The sequence below is a fragment of the Polyodon spathula genome, chromosome 30, assembly GCF_017654505.1.
Source record: "Polyodon spathula isolate WHYD16114869_AA chromosome 30, ASM1765450v1, whole genome shotgun sequence".
Taxonomy (NCBI): Eukaryota; Metazoa; Chordata; class Actinopteri; order Acipenseriformes; family Polyodontidae; genus Polyodon; species Polyodon spathula.
Genome location: NC_054563.1, coordinates 1,979,554 through 1,997,175, shown reverse-complemented (window position 1 = coordinate 1,997,175; position 17,622 = coordinate 1,979,554). Strand labels below are relative to the sequence as shown.

At 42.5% G+C, this 17,622-nt stretch overlaps 1 protein-coding gene across 13 annotated transcripts in view; it reads right to left on the bottom strand.

The window, feature by feature from the left end:
* The window catches only part of cnksr2a (connector enhancer of kinase suppressor of Ras 2a), a 124,381-nt gene that overhangs the window by 89,833 nt on the left and 16,926 nt on the right, over positions 1-17,622 (bottom strand). For all 13 annotated transcript variants that reach the window (XM_041232975.1, XM_041232972.1, XM_041232974.1 and 10 more), the window contains exons 2-3: positions 4,870-5,033; positions 2,329-2,531 (exon numbers count right to left, since the gene is read on the bottom strand). In XM_041232975.1, coding sequence (XP_041088909.1) covers positions 2,329-2,531; positions 4,870-5,033 — 367 coding nt within the window. The remainder of the gene's footprint in view (positions 1-2,328; positions 2,532-4,869; positions 5,034-17,622) is intronic.

The window sequence follows — 17,622 nt, the reverse complement described above, 5'->3', positions numbered from 1 at the left end:
CAGCAGGTTATGTAAGAATATATACACCAAATGCATTCTTCAAGATAACTGGCAGTCAACTATTGCACTACACAAAGGGGGTTTCTCACGAACAATAGTGCCCACAGCCACATGGAGCTTCTGTCCTTCCATTAAGACTCAGTCCTGCGCTGGCCTTCCACAGAGGGCACTGTGTAAGAAACTGCTGGCTGCATTTTACACAGCCCCTTATTAACTCGTGTTTAGTACAAGCAATATCTAAAAAAAATGTATTTAACAGTTAAAAAAATAAACAAATATGAAATAAGAAAGTGTGATTGGTTGGCTGTACTACATGTAATTAATTATGCTTTATCATTAAAGCACAGGGGCGTCAGTGCTCTGATTTCAAAGGCTTCGTATTCCAGGTTAGCCTGACCTCTCCAGACATATCTCTTTTGAAAAAAAAGTTCAACAAGTTCATAAAAAAAAAAAAAACAGCAATGCGGTGAAACTCAGCCAGTACATCAGGTGCTGTATATGATTTCTGGAGAGTCTGACTGAGCCAAGGAGCTGATTATATAATGTGATTAATAAAGCAGGACCCTTCTGATTACAGTAAAGCACAGTAATAAGAACAGCACTCGTCTTGGGATTCTTCAGATTTGCCTCAGACCCCCCCCCCCCCCCCCCCCCCCCCCCCCCAGTCATGGCCGTTATCTTGAGAAGGGTCAATTAGATGTTAACTATATTAAAAAAAAAACTCATAGTGCTAAATTTAGAACTACTGAAAGTAACTTAAAATTCAATGATATGTGTCATGCCTTCTGAAAGACTCATTTATTACGCTTTTTTACGTGTTTCTAAATTTGAGTTATGGCCGCATGGGTCGTCCTTAGCATTTTTCGAGAATATTTTCATATAGCTTTGCATTCCTATTTTAACATGTACCCCAGGATCAACCCCAGCCAAACCACCGTACTGGCTCTTCCCTTCCCCAGTGGTGCCTTGGTCTGCCAAAATGGTCTGCCCATGGCCCAGCTTGCTTTCTCTCTCGATACACAAGGGATCTGTCTAAAATTGATCTAAAAACAAATGTTGCCTCCACACAGCAACCCACTGACACACCAGGAGGACCCGAGATCAACAGGTGAGCTGGAAAGATAACCGTCTCTTTCCATCCACTAAAACCAAAGCATCAGATGCTGCAGGATGTTTCAGACTGCCAGACATGTGTTGCAGTGCTCTTTCAAGCATGCTTTATCTAAAGCATCGCTGTATGTTCACAGCATACAGATGGACAGAAGAGACCAGGGTGTCCTGTCAAGATTTCAATGCCAGCAGTCCACATGTTACTCGTCTGACCAGTTTGCAAATCTCTTCCATTTGCCCGAGCAGCAGCTTCTGGAACCTCTCCTCATTCGTGACCTGCTGAAGGAGTGGCATTTTAAATGCTTGGAGAATGGAAGTGATATTGCTCTGTGGCCCTCAACAGTTTTGTAACTACTAATGTGCTCAAAAGCGGCATTAACCTTTTGATAAAGCAGAACGGAGAATATGTGGCAGATAATTCAAATCACTTTAAGTCTCAATTAGCCGCGTTGTAGATTGAAGGTTCTGTTCTGGGCTTTCTTATCTCTAAGATGCTACAAGGATCAATAATAAAGCAGCTCGAAAACACACTGCTTGAGTTTCATTATGTCCACTGTTGCTGGGCTCTGCAATACCGGTCTGTGTTGCAGTTACGATATCGAACATTTTTAGCTTATGTTCTTGGGTTTGTACCCCATATAGAGCTCTATGGCTATTTTGCACATACAAAATATATATCATGACATATTAAAGGTATTCAATTAGTGAAGTGTCCTTACAGAGAAGTACATTACAAAATACATTAAATTATCACAGAAGCCCTGCATAATTGCCTCTCTTTGTCTCTCTCTTACTGGCTATGAGACAGTGACTTGCATTGCAAGTTAACGCACTTATAGGATATTCCAAAGAGGTCAACTCCTGGCTCTCTAAGAAGAATTAAGCACAGCAGATGTTATTGTTAAAAATGAATACATGACTAAATCAAACAGATTATTCCAGTACAGAATAAGCAGAGGACTGGAGCTGATATGCGTTTGCACAGTGTTAAAGTGTAGGCTGCTTTTTTCTGTCTGAGTGATTCAACAGAAAAAGCAATTTGAAAGAACATGCTGTGCTGTTGTTGGGAATTTGATCAAGATAAACCAAGTCGTGTACGTTTGTGTTTAAACACGAACAGTTTGATAATTTCCATGTTCCAAGCAAACCCCAGTGAATGCTTTCCTTCAAGACTGCAGTGAGAGTCGAGCTGGGACTGTGCTTACTCCCAAGGCTTACCTATCCAGCCAGGCTAGCAGACTCTTGGCAGCCCCGATCAGGTCCACCACAGACGTCAGGAAGTCGTTGGGCAGCTTCCTCGTGGTCCTGCCATCGTAGTGTCCGCTCCTCCTCCGGACACTAATGAAGTTTTGCAAGTTCTTGGCTGACGCGTTGAGTTTGTGGGAGAGGGTTTTAAGGTTTTCCGTTTCCAGACCATAGTTCTATAAATAAGAAAAAAAAAAACCATAACAAGGCCTTCTATTATCACAAAGCAGCTCAAAGTCCATTGACTAAATGCTTGTTGTCAGCTGTAATCAGGCTACTGAAATAAAGATACACCCTCGTCTCACAGCAAGTATTTTACCAACAATTTATTAGGCTGAAAACCAGCAAAAGGATTAATGTTGATTGAACACCTTTATACAGCTTTATAGAGCAAATGTGTGTGCTGCTGTGTGCTTTTAACTCTGGTAAAATGAAGAGCCTGTAAGTGGGCCTTGTGTGAATAATGTGAATATATTCAGGAGAAGGATCCATGAGAGTCCCATGACCCTTACTCCACCTCACACAGGATATCAGAGATGGGATGCCCTATACTGTGCTCCTGGTGCGTGTTACAAATGCAAACACAAGGTTCTGGGAATCTGGTTTTCCTGACACTTTCCTGACACCAGGCTGAGGCTGCTGGCGATTTTCAGCGTTTCTCTTCTGGGTTGCACAGACAAGACCTGCAACTTTTTTATGGCAAGCCCTTAAATACATTATTAAACCTTTATATACCAAACAGGCTGTCCTATAATGCATTATTATTTTGAAAGTCACGTGATCAGGAGCTTGCTGGTTCGAACCCTGGTCGAGGATGCCGATCTTGGCAGATGGTCCACAGGGAGCTGTCGACCATCTGGAGAATCGGCTGAGTATTGTTCACCTCGCTATGCAACAGCAACCCCTACTGTCTGGTTCAGGCAATTAGACTGAGCATTCTGTTTACTGAGGTAAAAAACAAGGATTCAAAATTTTAAATAACTGCTCATCAAATTCTTTTGGTATAAAAAAGACCTACTTGTGCACTTCTGGATTCTAACTGGTTAGCTAATTGAGGTTATACATTGTGAACTTATAAAGGGCATGTGTTACAAGAAGCTATTTCACAATACTCTCACGCTGCTGCCTCCTGCTTGTCAACACTATGGGAAACGCGATTCGTGAGCATTGAATATATAAATAGAAAATGCATCTAATTTATGCAGACATGTAATAATTCCTTCCTATTCTCCAAGGCCGCATTTAGCTCCACTGCTGATGAATCAAAACCACACACCTCTGACCTCTTTAATTTAAAAGGCCATGACAGATCAGTATTCATATTTAATACTGGTGGTTGAAAACCTCCCATAGAATGATGTATAATGGTCATTACATAAGACTCTCAAAAAGAAACCAAAGAGCTGGCCGACTGAAGCATTTCTGAAGCTCCTTACGAGACTGATTGCATGTAAACAGCGATCACTTTGATAATTACCATTGGAGTCGAACCTGGACCACAAGCGTTCGTGAACAAATTCAACACTGCAATGCAGGACTGGTCTTGATGAATTTATTATTTACACTATTTCAATAAATCTAAACGGGACCATTACTCCCAGAGACTAAAAGTCTCATTTCACAACACTTTCTAAACAATTGCTTTGGGTCATTACAGTAAATGATGACAGTTAACAAATGTGCGTGATAAAAATAAACAAACAAAGACAAATTAACCTTCATGGGAAACTGAACACACTGCTCAAAATAAAGGCTTATCCAGTTCATATAAACTGACTTGACACATTCAAAAAAATAATAATAATAAATGCATTCTGTGGTTTTAAAACTTTAATTATGAAAGGAGGACATTTGGAGGCACGCATGCCCTTTAGGCCTGGTGTCACTTCAATAGTGCAGCAAGCTCTCAGGACCATTTCCAGTCTGTCTTGTCGAGCTACTGTCTGATGACCCAGGGGAGAGAGTGCTGAATTTTTTTCAAGCTGGTTACATCGTATGACCATCTCCTGGTAGTCGCAAGGCTTAAATATGAACCAGCCTTTACCATTGTACTAAGACTAGCCCTCGTACATATCACTAGCTGTGCTATTAACAAAGATAACTCTTGAATCTAAGAAAGTCTGTCAGCAGTATGCAATATGTTGCAAGATACACTCTCAAACACCCTTACAAAAGCAGTATGCCTAATCAGACAATTGGTCCAAACACAAAGGAGTTTCTGAAGTTACAGGAAGCAATCACTGCAGGCATCGCACAGCTGAACTATACCTAGTGTTGTTTATTAGCAGCGCTCATGTGATTGAGAGCTGGAATACAGAACAAGGTGTTGCTCAAACATAAATCGTCTACTTAAATCAGGGGCCTTGAAAATAGAGGTCGAGCACACAGACAGGTGTGGATTATTATGCAAGTGTAATACGAATCAGTTCCTCCAATGCACAAGTAGTTAGATTTCCATTCCTTCTATCGTGGATGGGTAAAGTGTCAGGGATTCCAGGGCTGGTAATGGCTCACCAGTGCACACAGCAGATCCACTGCCTCCAGTATGAGCTCCTGATGCCCAATCCGCGAGACTCCCAGGTCCTCGAGTTCCTGGTGAGTGATGCGCAGAAGCTGGTCCCCGGTGATTTTCTCCCGCTCGAAGTTCTTAATATACTGCTGCAGGCAGTCATCAAGCCCTAGCGAGAAGCAAAGGGAAAAGGTTACTAAAATCAGGAGATGAAACAGATAAAACGTGCAAGTTAGAGACTTCTTTCAGCAATCAGAGATTTGAGCTTACATTTTTTTTTCCTGCATAATTTAGAGAAATAGAGTTTTCCCCCTGGTGTGCTGAAATGAATACAGCAAAGTGCTAATGTTGTAAAACTAGCAAGAAGCAATCCACAACAATATTGCTGCAGTTTCCAAATAATGAGAAACACCTGCAGGTGTTTAAAAGTCTCAAGAAAGGAGAACGCATCACAAATCCACATGCAACAGCTGTTTTTTCACTTTGAATGTTAAATGAGCTCAATCAACAGCAATGACCCTCACCTGACTGTCAGCACCTGATTTCTGTGGAGAGCTCCATCACAATAATGGAATAATCGGCTTGTGCAGCACTACTTGAAAGCCTTCAGCGAGTGTATCTTCTCATCATGGGGGTTAGGCAGAAAGGCGGAGGAAGAGCTGTATTTATTACAACGAATGTAGCAGCAAAATGATACTGAATGACTTTACTGTAGGCGTCTAACAACTTCGATGAGTCAGTGTGACAAGTGCTACCATATGCATGACGGGATTTTAAACAAATGTACCAAAAATGTGGATATTATACAGGTCCTGTATTCAAATGAATGGATGCAATAAAATAAAATCTGGGGCAAAATAATATGCAAACAAGATTCCATTCTTAAGATCAGCGAGTGCCCTCAGCAAGATATGAACTGTTTCTGCTGGTTTGGTTCTCTCCAGTGTCTCTCCACTATTTCTGCTGGATTCTTCTTAATGCAATGTGGTTACAGTGCTGTATACTGTATATTGACGGCTTGCCAATTCATTTTAATACTCCTATTCATTGGCATAGACACCAAGATCGGTCAAGATTTGCTAGATCTTAACAGCTGTGGTAGAAAGCTACTTTAACACAGAGCTTTTCAACTGGTACCATGCTGTATGGAACACTGAGAATACCAATGAGCAGGCTTCTAAAAAGGCTCCAAGCTGCATTTCGTGAACCCAATCCTCGGCCTGGTTTCCTAGTTATTTTAGGGTTCGGTACATTCCGCACTGAATCTAAAAATAAAAAAGCAGTGTAGCCTTGTGTAAGAACTGCCTGAAGACAGGCAGCTATTACGCAAGCAGAATGTGCTCCGTTACACTGTGCTGCCAAAATATCCACCACATAACCTGGTTTCCTTTCCAGTTTAACAGTAAGGAATATAACCTGAGCCTCGTTCCCTGTGCTGCTGGCCTGCTGATGCAGCACCCCAATGTGTGCCTGTACTGTGTGGTTTAATCATTTCAACATGTGCGTTGTAGAGTCTCAAAGCCTACCAATCTGGGGGAATTACTGTATGTACAATTCAAATTGGGAGGGCTATCTTGACCTGGTTAAAACTACTGTAAAAACCACTGAGCATGTGTGCTTATTGTAGGACTGGATCTTTGAGCATATTACTGCAATTTAACAGTTTGCATAGCACTGAATTCATTAAAAGTGTTATACAGAGTGTGCAGAGTTTCAGTACAAGGAGCCAATGTGATTGTTACATCCTTTGAGTACTGTTTCATTAAAACAGAATAAAAAAAGACATACCTTATTATAATCCTTAATTTTTTTTTTTAAAAACTCCAGCTGCCTATTGTTAAATCAAAGCTGCTGCCGCACACACTCCAGTCTCTATTTTTAAAAGATAAAAATAAGTTCAGCTTCAGCTTGGTCCAGTTCTTTTGAAGCACATTGGGTTGATTCAGCAGCACACTGCGAATGTATAAGCAAGGCAAGGCTGCGAGTCTCTGGGATTCGATCGCACTGGCTTTGGGATCGTGGACCTTCCCCTGGGGGGTCCCAACACAGATCCTAGCAAAGCCTCTGACAGGCCGCAGTACGGGCGTATCTCCATCCTGTCCGCACTGGGAGGCCTGAGCACCCCCTACAGGCAGAGCCTGTGTACTACCATTTCAAGCAACAGCCCCTTTGCAACGGCCCTTGAGACTGTTTTTAACGGTCTTGAGTAAGATACTGTATGCTCATGAAAGGAGATCATGCCTCTCGTTCCAAGTATCTCAACCTACTGTAAGGGGAGTAAAAACATCTGGGGTGCAGTAGAGGGTAATGAGTGAACCCATCTAGCTCTGACCTGTCAGGCAATTGTAGGAGCAGAAGCAGGAGCAGAGTGGGTGCCTCTGAAATCGTGCCACAACATCCCTAGGAACGCCCCCTGAGGTCAGGCAGGATCCTGCACTGTGCAGGACCAGGTTCCACAGCGAGCCGGAGGCAATATAGCCGTGATGAAGAATCTGGCAGGTCATTACTGATGCAAAAAAAACAAACTGAAAAATGTCCTCGGAGCAAGAATATGTCAGCTTTGCAGAAGACGCTTTCCGAGAAATGTTCCTGTGTGGCCAGGAAGTGCAGTAAAAGAGAGTCCTGCAAGAAAGGGATTTCATTTCTTTATTTTTTTCATAATCCAACTGTCAAAGTGTGCCACGAAAAACCCTTAGGGTTAATTAACTGTGTCATGTGGACCATGATTATGCCGCAATTATGTTTAATTTTAACTCCTCTCGATTTCTCAAGACAATTTTACGCACATGGAGATATATGACCTTTCAGATTAAGATGGTTATTTTAACGTTTTGGGTATAACTTAAAATATAAATTCTCTGTTCCGGGAGATTGCACTGGAGACTGGAGTTAGCGACTGAGGTGATAAACTCTCTGCATCAAAAAAGCCTTTATTAAAACAGCCAGGGCAGTCAGCCTAGCCACAATGCTCCCTTACCTATCAGAACCATTTCTTAAAAAAAAAAAAAAGGGGTGCCATTGTTTCCTCACTGCAACAGTTCCCAAAACAGCTAGCAAGTTAAGTGGACGTCCTCCAATTCTACAACCAAGACAGTCAAGACTACAACCTGGACAACCTCACAGGAGTGGCTCTAGTGCCTTGCTTGACCTTTCACCTCTCTGATCTGCTGAAGCAAGAGAGCCAATGCAACACTCATTAAGGAATCCCTAGCAAAGATCGCCAGCTTCGCATAGCCAGGGAGCAAACCTGCACTCCCCTGACTGTATGACTTATCTTGTACACGGCTGTAACCATTTCCAATACCTTATTAAGTTATGAAAACGTATCACAATTTAACCATTGAAAAGGACTATCACGTTATCATGTCTGCTAAATCACCATTAGCCAGCGGTTACCGAGAAACAGTCTGCCGACACAAATGCGTTCTATACCACCACAGTAAACAAACTTCCGTTGATTTCCAGAAGAGAAGTCTTAAAAACTCTTTAAAGTTAAAGCTTTGAGGTTTACCCTCCAAAAGAGGAAATGATTGGAAGGCACATTTCAGAAAATACAAGCCTGATCAAACCCCCAGGGTGCAAATCCGACCAACCAACACAGAGCATTAGCCTCCGCTCAGCAGGGTCATGCCCAGTCCCAACGAGGGATAACACCAGTCAAATGCAACATGCTCCAGCTCTCATCTGTCTGGTATCTCTCGCTGCAGAACACGACACAGGAAGCTGCCCAGTCCTCCTAGGGGGAAACAGCAATCATGAGAGGAAGCTGCAGTGGTACAGGTAACCCTATAGCTGTACAGGCTGCATAAAGAAATAAACAGATCACAGCCACAAAGCTGGGATCATCTCAAAGACATGATTAACATTAAAAAGTCAGCAAATCCAAACACGTTCTCAAGTGCCAGATAGCCCACTGAGCTGACTTCATCTGTACACTCCCTCCCTCTGCTGTCTAATACAACCCTGCATACAACCACAGCTCATAGGGACCCTGAATGAAACTACAGCTCATAGGTACCCTGCACCCCTGAATGAAACTACAGCTCATAGGCACCCTGCACCCCTGCAATCAACTACAGCTCATAGGGACCCTGCACCCCTGAATGAAACTACAGCTCATAGGGACCCTGCACACCTGCATTCAACTACAGCTCATAGGGACCCTGCACCCCTGCATTCAACTACAGCTCATAGGTACCCTGCACCCCTGCATTCAACTACAGCTCATAGGGACCCTGCACCCCTGAATGAAACTACAGCTCATAGGGACCCTGCACCCCTGAATGAAACTACAGCTCATAGGGACCCTGCACCCCTGCATTCAACTACAGCTCATAGGGACCCTGCACCCCTGCATTCAACTACAGCTCATAGGAACCCTGCACCCCTGCATTCAACTACAGCTCATAGGGACCCTGCACCCCTGAATGAAACTACAGCTCATAGGGACCCTGCACCCCTGAATGAAACTACAGCTCATAGGGACCCTGCACCCCTGAATGAAAATACAGCTCATAGGGACCCTGCATAGGGACCCTGTGTGCTACATGAGGTATTCTGTTTATTCAGGTATAGCATTATATATAATGTACAAGAGTGTTATTGCTCAGCTGTTTAGGAGGATACAAGATAGTGCACTTCAGATAAGTGCTGCTCAGTCCTGTGTTTTATACATGGCACAAACTTCACAGTGGAGTGTTGTATTCTGAAATGTACACACATGTGTATGGAAAAAGACTATATACACAGTACTGAATATGGAAAAAACATGACTCCCCTAACAATGAATAATGTAAAAACAGCAAGTTCAACATCTATTTCTGATAACGAGAAAGGCAAAATTCAAACCCTTTGTTAACACCTTGACTATAGCGTTTGAATGACTCCGAGGCAAATAAATACTGACACATCTTCCCTTCCCCCTAGCTGCAGCTCATTAAGAGTATTTACACTCACAGTTGCATAATGAAGTAGCAGGATTCTCACGGAACGGTATCCCCCGCACTGACAGTGCTACACTATTCTGTAATGAGCAGCAGCTCATCTCTGCAGGGAAGCCCAGCACTGGGTCTGGGAAGCTCTCCCATGTGGGCCCTTCTCAACTCATGGAGAGTTTGGTTCTGCTAGAGGTGCTGCCCATTGCAGCCATTCTCTACAATGGCTTGAACCAAGAGGGCTTTAAAACACATAAGACATAAGGCTCCAATTGCATAGCAGTTTGATCCATTCCTGAGTTTCCGACAATTTAAAAAAGACTCACCTAAGATTGCTACCTATGTACCATGGTTAATCAAGAACATAGTAAAATCTGGAACAGGGAAAACTGCTATGCAACTGGAGTCATATTCCCATCCCTGCAAAAGCTTAAAAATTGAACAGAAGGAAAGGCACAACTTCAACAGAAAAGGCACACAGACGCAGAACGTACTTGGCAAAGAAACCAACATTTCTACGATGCAGAGGCTGAGAGAAAGCAGAAGAGGACACGCGATCGCTTTTCTACAATGTAACAGGCAGTATTTTATAGTGGGGGGGTGGGGGGTGGGGCTTTGTCTTCATGCCTGTTTAGCTATACACTTCATTATGCAGATAATGCATTCCACGTGGTTAAGCACCAAGTACATTCAAATCCCATTGCTCTGCACTGATATGTAGGCTACAGATAAAAAAAAAAACAAAGCAACAATGAAGCAGAACGATGTTGTCTGGCTATTTGAAATTGTAAGTGCTTTTGGCTTTTATTATTGTTTATTTTGGCTGGGATTGTGGTGCTGGTGCATTGGCTGAGAAGAGCGGACAGGCTGGGTATGCAGCACCGAACAGCAGCTCTTACTGTTGCGCAGGGGGCGAGCCCTGTTTAAAGAGAGAGACATCTACACAGCTAGCTAGGACCATTTAAACAGTGACAAATACAATTCTGTAAGCCCACAATAAAGAAACTGCACCTTCCCATCCACTGACACAGCTAGACTAGCACTTTCATTTAGGGATCTGTTGCAATTATGAGTTATGTAATAATATACATAATTGACCTGCTTAAATCACGTTAAAGCAAAAAGTGATTTTAAAAATGTATTGTACATTAATTCACTTAATGGTATTGTTAATAACATGTGTATGGACTGCATACAACCACTGCAAACAGTTACCTGAAGTGTTACAACCCTACCTGTCTGTCAGTGTAGGTTTACAGTGCTTGACAAACAGACTACATTAAAGGAAAAAAGTCTATTCACCATCTGTTTGTTGGTTAAAAGCCAGACGCACACGCACACAGAACTCTTGCCCTGACTATAAAAAAGCTTTACTTTGATAAAAACACTACGTTATTCGTTTTGCCAGTGTGTCAAGTGGATACAATTTGGCAGCTTGCAGTGGGAGTCTCAACAGCTTGCAATCAGAACCACCACCACCCCCCCCCCAAATCAATTATTATCACAAACACAATTCAATCAACTCTCTGCAGTCTCTTCTCACATGGACTGGCCCCGCCATCCCGCTGCCTCGCTCCCTTTGCAGAACGGAGGGGACGCCCCTTCTACATGAACCGGAAAACTAAGAGAGGAGGCAAGCAAGAGAGAAGAGACCCAGAGCTCCACTCCGAGTTCACAGCCTGGGAAATGACAGCGTGAAGGACTAGAACAGACCCTGTTCGTTGTTTCAAACAGGTTCTATCAAGGCACAGCCACATCTGCTCTGCAGCTGGGCAAATATCATCAGTCACTGTCTGGCGAGCCACCACATTTCACAAGTCTGGAGGCCAGAGGCTACTCTGCAAATGTCTGGGACACTGATTACAATTTTACATGAGATGCAATTCATTCGATCTGGGAGCAGCCCTGGTTAAAGGATCACATGAGATTCATTCAATCTGGAGCAGCCCTGGTTAAAGGATCACATGAGATTCATTCAATCTGGAGCAGCCCTGGTTAAAGGATCACATGAGATTCATTAGATCTGGAGCAGCCCTGGTTAAAGGATCACATGCGATTCATTTGATTTGGAGCAGCCCTGGTTAAAGGATCACATGAGATTCATTCGATCTGGAGCAGCCCTGGTTAAAGGATCACAGTCGTGGCATGTTATTCTAATCAATGCAGAAGTTCTGCACTTTAATTAATGGCACGACTCCCTGGTTCAGTGGCTGCTTTAAATGTGTTCAACCTAGAAAATAAAGATAAGCAGGTGCTGCAGCGAGTCTTCCAGCAGGTCACTTGTCGCCATAGAAACTGCAAATGGGAGGAATTGTGCTCTTTCAGCTTGAGCCTCGTCAGCACATTGGAAAACAGAGTCTTGAACTCATCATGAGCACAGGCCAGTCTCCCGCACGTTAAACCTTATCAGTAGTTACTGTGTGGAGATAGCAGGCCAGCGTGCACAGCACAGGGAAGGAAGGGGAACACACACACACACACACACACACACACGCACCCTCAAACGCACGCACACAAGGCTCCAAGCAGGCCACAAAGGTGATTAAATCCATCAATTAATGTTAAACTGAGACCTGCAAAAGCCACTGTGATCATGATTTGCTCAAATGATTAACTGTCAAATCGCTGCATCTTAAAAAGCTGCAGTGGCGTGTCCAAGCCATCAGTCTGGGTGTCTTGCCTCTGATTCACCAGCAAGTCATCACCACGTCATGGTTACTCACCAACGGACTAAGAATTTGATGTGGTGTGACTGTAAATTAAACAATAATTAACCAATTAATCACCCTGGTGCATATTACACGATTAGCACATGCATCTTTTCAGTTCCAGTTTTGAAGGCTTTCTTGAAGAGTCTACACATTTTTGTTTTGCTTCTTCCTTTTAAAAAAGAAAGTCAAGGCATGTATTGTGGCCGATTATTATTCTTCCAATACCCGATTAGGAAACGGATTGCACCTCTGCTTTCAGCTGAAGGATTTGCTGCCTTGCGCCAACTCTCAGTATGCATTTCCAACAGAGCAGTCTGAATTACAACCTCCCCTGAATCAACCTATTTAAGAAGTCATAGATACTGAAACCCTGGGGAGCTCCTGCGTTTTAAAAAGCTCATGCTTACAAGGCTCTGAAGTTAAGACCTGTTCAAACACAAAGCACAAAACTTCCCTCTTTAGTTCAACAGCCTCTTCCTCTCCGTGTCTCTCTCTCCTCTAAATCACATTGAAAATCTGTCTGTACCAAACGCATCTTTTTCCTTCTCGAGTTGGTTTGAAAACCCTTCTAAACTGTGTTTCTTTTCTAACGTATCAAGGAAAAGCAGATCAAGGTTTAAAAAAAATTTAAACAAAAAAACCCCACCCTGTTTACAAAAAAAACCTTCCTCTGTGTTACAGCTCTGGCCTCTTTTTACCAGTTTACCCTGCAGGATAGAGTAACACATCAATGTTAGACTCAAAGCAGACCGATTGTCTTTTCTATTTCTATAAAAAACAAGTTGAGGCTTTTGAAGTACAAGACCTGTTCTGCAAGCACAGTCACTTTTTCTGCAACGGAAAGGCTTCAGTGAATAGACGAGGCTATTCACTCTGCAACCATACAGGTAGCGTTTGTTTCCTTGTTTGTCTTTAACATTATGAGCACAAAGCTCTCCAGGCAAACAGAGGTAGCACTTTAGATTTTGTTATACATTTTTATAGGAGGGTGGGGAGTCTGTTTGGAGGGCACCAAAAGAAATGACATCTTAAACACATCTTAAAGTGGCTTAATATCCCTGCATTATTTATTTCTCCAGGACAACCATTACAGCCTGCCACTGATTTTAGACATGTGTCTGGGCACACACGACATCAGCCAGTAATGCATACCCTCCCCCTTCCTCCAAGTCAGATCAATAACCAACAATAAACCAATACGGCTTTCATCCAATAAGAGCCTGCGTACAGACAGGACTAAGTGAAAATTAAACTTAAAATCACTGATTGAATTCCACTCTTACAGTCAGAAATCAATACAGCAGAACCACTACATCTTTCAAAAAGAGTGATACAGAGTAGCTTTTCAAATAACTCACTGTAATGTGAACGAAGATAGCATGGAATCCTCATTCAAGCAGTCCATCTGGATAAGCTTCTTTAAAAGAAAACTTTAAAAACTGGAACTGTTCCATCTAGTTTTAAAGTTGGCAATTGTAAAGCCAGCACCTAAAAAATCTACACTGGATCCTGACGTCTTGTCTAATTATCGTGCAATTTCTAAATTTACCTTTCCTTGCAAAAGGTTCTTGTTGCTCAGTTGTCTGCCTATCTCTCTGCTAATAATCTTTTTGAAAAATTTCAACCTGGCTTTCGTAAACAATACAGTACAGTCTTTTTTGGATAGATCTGCTGCATTTGACACCATTGATCACACAATTCTTCCTATTGGCATTGCTGGCACGGCACTCTCCTGGCTGCGCTCCTACTCAACCTCCCGCCATCAACGTGCGTCCTTTGGAGGATCTCAATCGGAATTCCCTTGCTGTTTCTGGGCTTCCACGGGGCTCTGTTCTTGGTCCTTTACCTTTTAATGATTATATGCTGCGGCTGTAATGTGATCAGACAGCATGGATTTAATTTCCAATCTTACGCGGACGACATCCAGACTATCAACTTGCCTTGACAAAATAGTGGATTGGATGTCAAAAACATTTTATCAGTTAAATGCAAATAAAACTGAATTTCTTTTAATTGGCTCTAAAACAGCATTAAATAAAATCCCACAACCAATGACCTTTGGCAGCCCCCCCATCAGCGCTTCGCAAGCTGTGAAAAGTCTTGGAGTCTTATTTGATTCTACTCTTAGTTTGCAGCAACACGTTTCAACTGTAGTGAAGTCTGCTTATTATCATTTGCAGAATACATTTCAAGTCCGTTTGTGTCTTGCAGAATCTGATGGAGAAATTTTGATTCATGCGTTTTTTTTCATCCCATCTGGACTACTGTAACACCCTATTGGCTGGTCTACCTTGTAAACTAATCATTCGCTTACAGCAGGTTCAGAATACCGCTGCACTATTCTGACAGGTACAAAAAGATCTGAACATATTACACCTGTTCTTGCCTGCTTGCATTGGCTTGTGGTGAAGTATAGTTATTTTTAAAATGTTATTAATGACATTAAGGCTGTCTCTGGAAATGCCCCTGCTTTCATTAATGATATGCTTTTACCTTCTGTCCCTGGACGCCCGTTGAGATCTGCTGATCCTGGGCTTCTGGTGGCTAAATGATAAAACACAGCTCTTGTGGTGGAAGAGCCTTTAGTCATTATGCACCTGTATTATGCAACAATCTACCCATTGAAATCTGTAAAGATGACTCGATAAATGCATTTAACTCAAAGCTTAAAACACATCTTTATGCAGAGGCTTTTTTGTAGATGGGATGGCCTATTTTAGAATTTTGTTAATATGTATTTTATTTATTTAATATATTTACTTTTGGATGTTTTTTGATATTTTATTGTATATTATATTACATCATTGTATAGTATACTCTCAACACTTGTCAGTGTGCACCTACATATTTTACCATCCTGATAACTGTAGCGGTTTTCTTTAGGTGGTCGTGCGTAATCTGTGTCAGAAACACAGATCACAGGAGAATGGTTAAACATGCACAGGCTCTCAACAGTGGTCAGCATGCCAAGAGATTGATATCCTGGGCTAGTAAAAAGCTCAGTGCCGTGCTTCACAAAAACACAACCGAGCCTGATCTGGCAAGCTTCACCCACAGGTAAACCATTGAAAGTGATGCTATTTTTATTATGTGTAATACTGTATAGCCAGGAGGCATGCACCAGTGAAAATCTGAACCCACACGCAAAATAAGAGTGTTTAAGAGGTGCAGATTTCAAATCCCAGCTCAACTTTGTGGCAGCTGGCTGTCGTTTACAAGCAGCAGCAACAACATACACTACTGTTTGAAAAACACTCGGGCCTTTTCTTCTGTACAGGCTACAAGTATACATAATCGGAAGATAGTTTCTGACCAACTCTGTGCAGAAAAGGTGAAACTCCATACCCAGTTACTGTAATTAATGCAGTCGTGTTTATTTAAAAGGAGGGGGGGAATAAAATAACTGGCAGAAGACACTCAGGAACTCGGGGTCCCATTGCTCTCCAATGGGTTTGCCAAGTACAGCTCTCAGAATCATGTCTAAATTCTTATTACATCAGGTATACTCGAGAGTAACCATAACCTGTCCCCATGGAGCGCTAGTGGAGCCACCACACGCCACATGTTTCCAAAGAATCTGCTGGCAGGGAGCAGCGCTACAGGCTCATAGGAGATGTAAGAAATTAGTCATGACTCTACTGAAGTCATAGTGGTGCTTTAACTTCAGAGTTTTAAAAGTCACCAGGGTATGATGAATAAAAACTGGAAAAATGACACAAAGTGAATGCAAAAAAAACACTGCTCCTCACAAAAACAGAGGAAAGTAAGAGAAAAGTGTACTGGTTTCAGTCTGCGACACTGCTTACAGGCATTGTTTATTGTTCAGTAGGAAACAGCTGAATCTGCCATGGCAACGACTTCCTCAAAGACCTCTCTCTCTAAATGGCATTTTTGTGATGAATTTGGCGGTTATGGAAAGCTATGAACCGACGACACCAGTGACTAAAGCTCTCCGTTTTTACTGGGATTCCCACAAACTAACCCAAAGCACAAAGTTCTGGTGTGTTACAGACTCCCTTTACCCTCTCCCTTAACAAACAACTACTGTTCTCTCATCTGACGTGGGAAGACTGTAGCTCTTCGGAGCGCATTGCTCTGTTATGCTCTTAGGCTTTTTGTAGTTGTTAATTTTTCATTAGGAGGCTGTTAAAGGCTCTCCGCACCCGAGATCTTGGAATAGTTTTGTGATTTCCAACAATATGGAGACCCTGGCCTCTGTACACCGAGACCCCCCAGTGGCACACACAATGGAGGGATTAGAGGCTCTGCTCAGGAGCCAGGGGAGTGAATAGCGGCCCTTCACAGCAGGGTTCTTTCTGAAGCTTGTCACCTCCTTTTAAACGTTGGAAACACACAGACTGTTCTGTTTTTCTAAGCCTGTACATTTCAGTGCTGTGTAGTACTAGATTGATGAGACGCAGTACACCTGTTTGACCTGAACTTGACTAATGACCTTTTCTTTGAAATTATAGTTTTTATTTTTTTACGTACAGTAGGTTTTAAAAAGAGCAAGGATGGGGGGCTCCCGAGTGGCGCACCCAGTAAAGGTGCCCCACGTGGAGTGCAGGATGTGCTCACACGATCGAGTCCAGGCTATCTCACAGCCAATCATGACCGGGAGCTCCTAGGGGGTGGCGCACAATTGGAGATGACTAAATTATTAAAAAAAAAAAAAAAAAAAAAAAAAGGAGCAAGGATTAACGCAATGTTGGTGGGTGTGTTGCAGCTTTATTCTTGTCATGTTTACATTTGTTTCTTGTGGCTTTTCAAACACACAGAGACTTGCTCAGCACAAAAGTCACTGTGTGACACGTGCTCTGCTGCTAGTTGCTCAGTTACTGTGGTCTGATTTACCTGCATTACAGCTAACAGACTGCAGCCTTGAAAAGTCATCTTGCTCTCAATACACAGGGTGCCAGCATCACAAACTACAATCACTGTACTTCCAGAACTGTCTTGCTCTTTAGAAGACATCTTTGTAAAGCTGTTGTGTTTAACACATCTCCAAGACCTTTTGCCTGTGGGGCAGATACGATCAAAGTGCACACAGATTAATGAAGCGTTGAAAATGCAAATTAATCAGATTATATTTAACAAATAAATCAGAACTGCG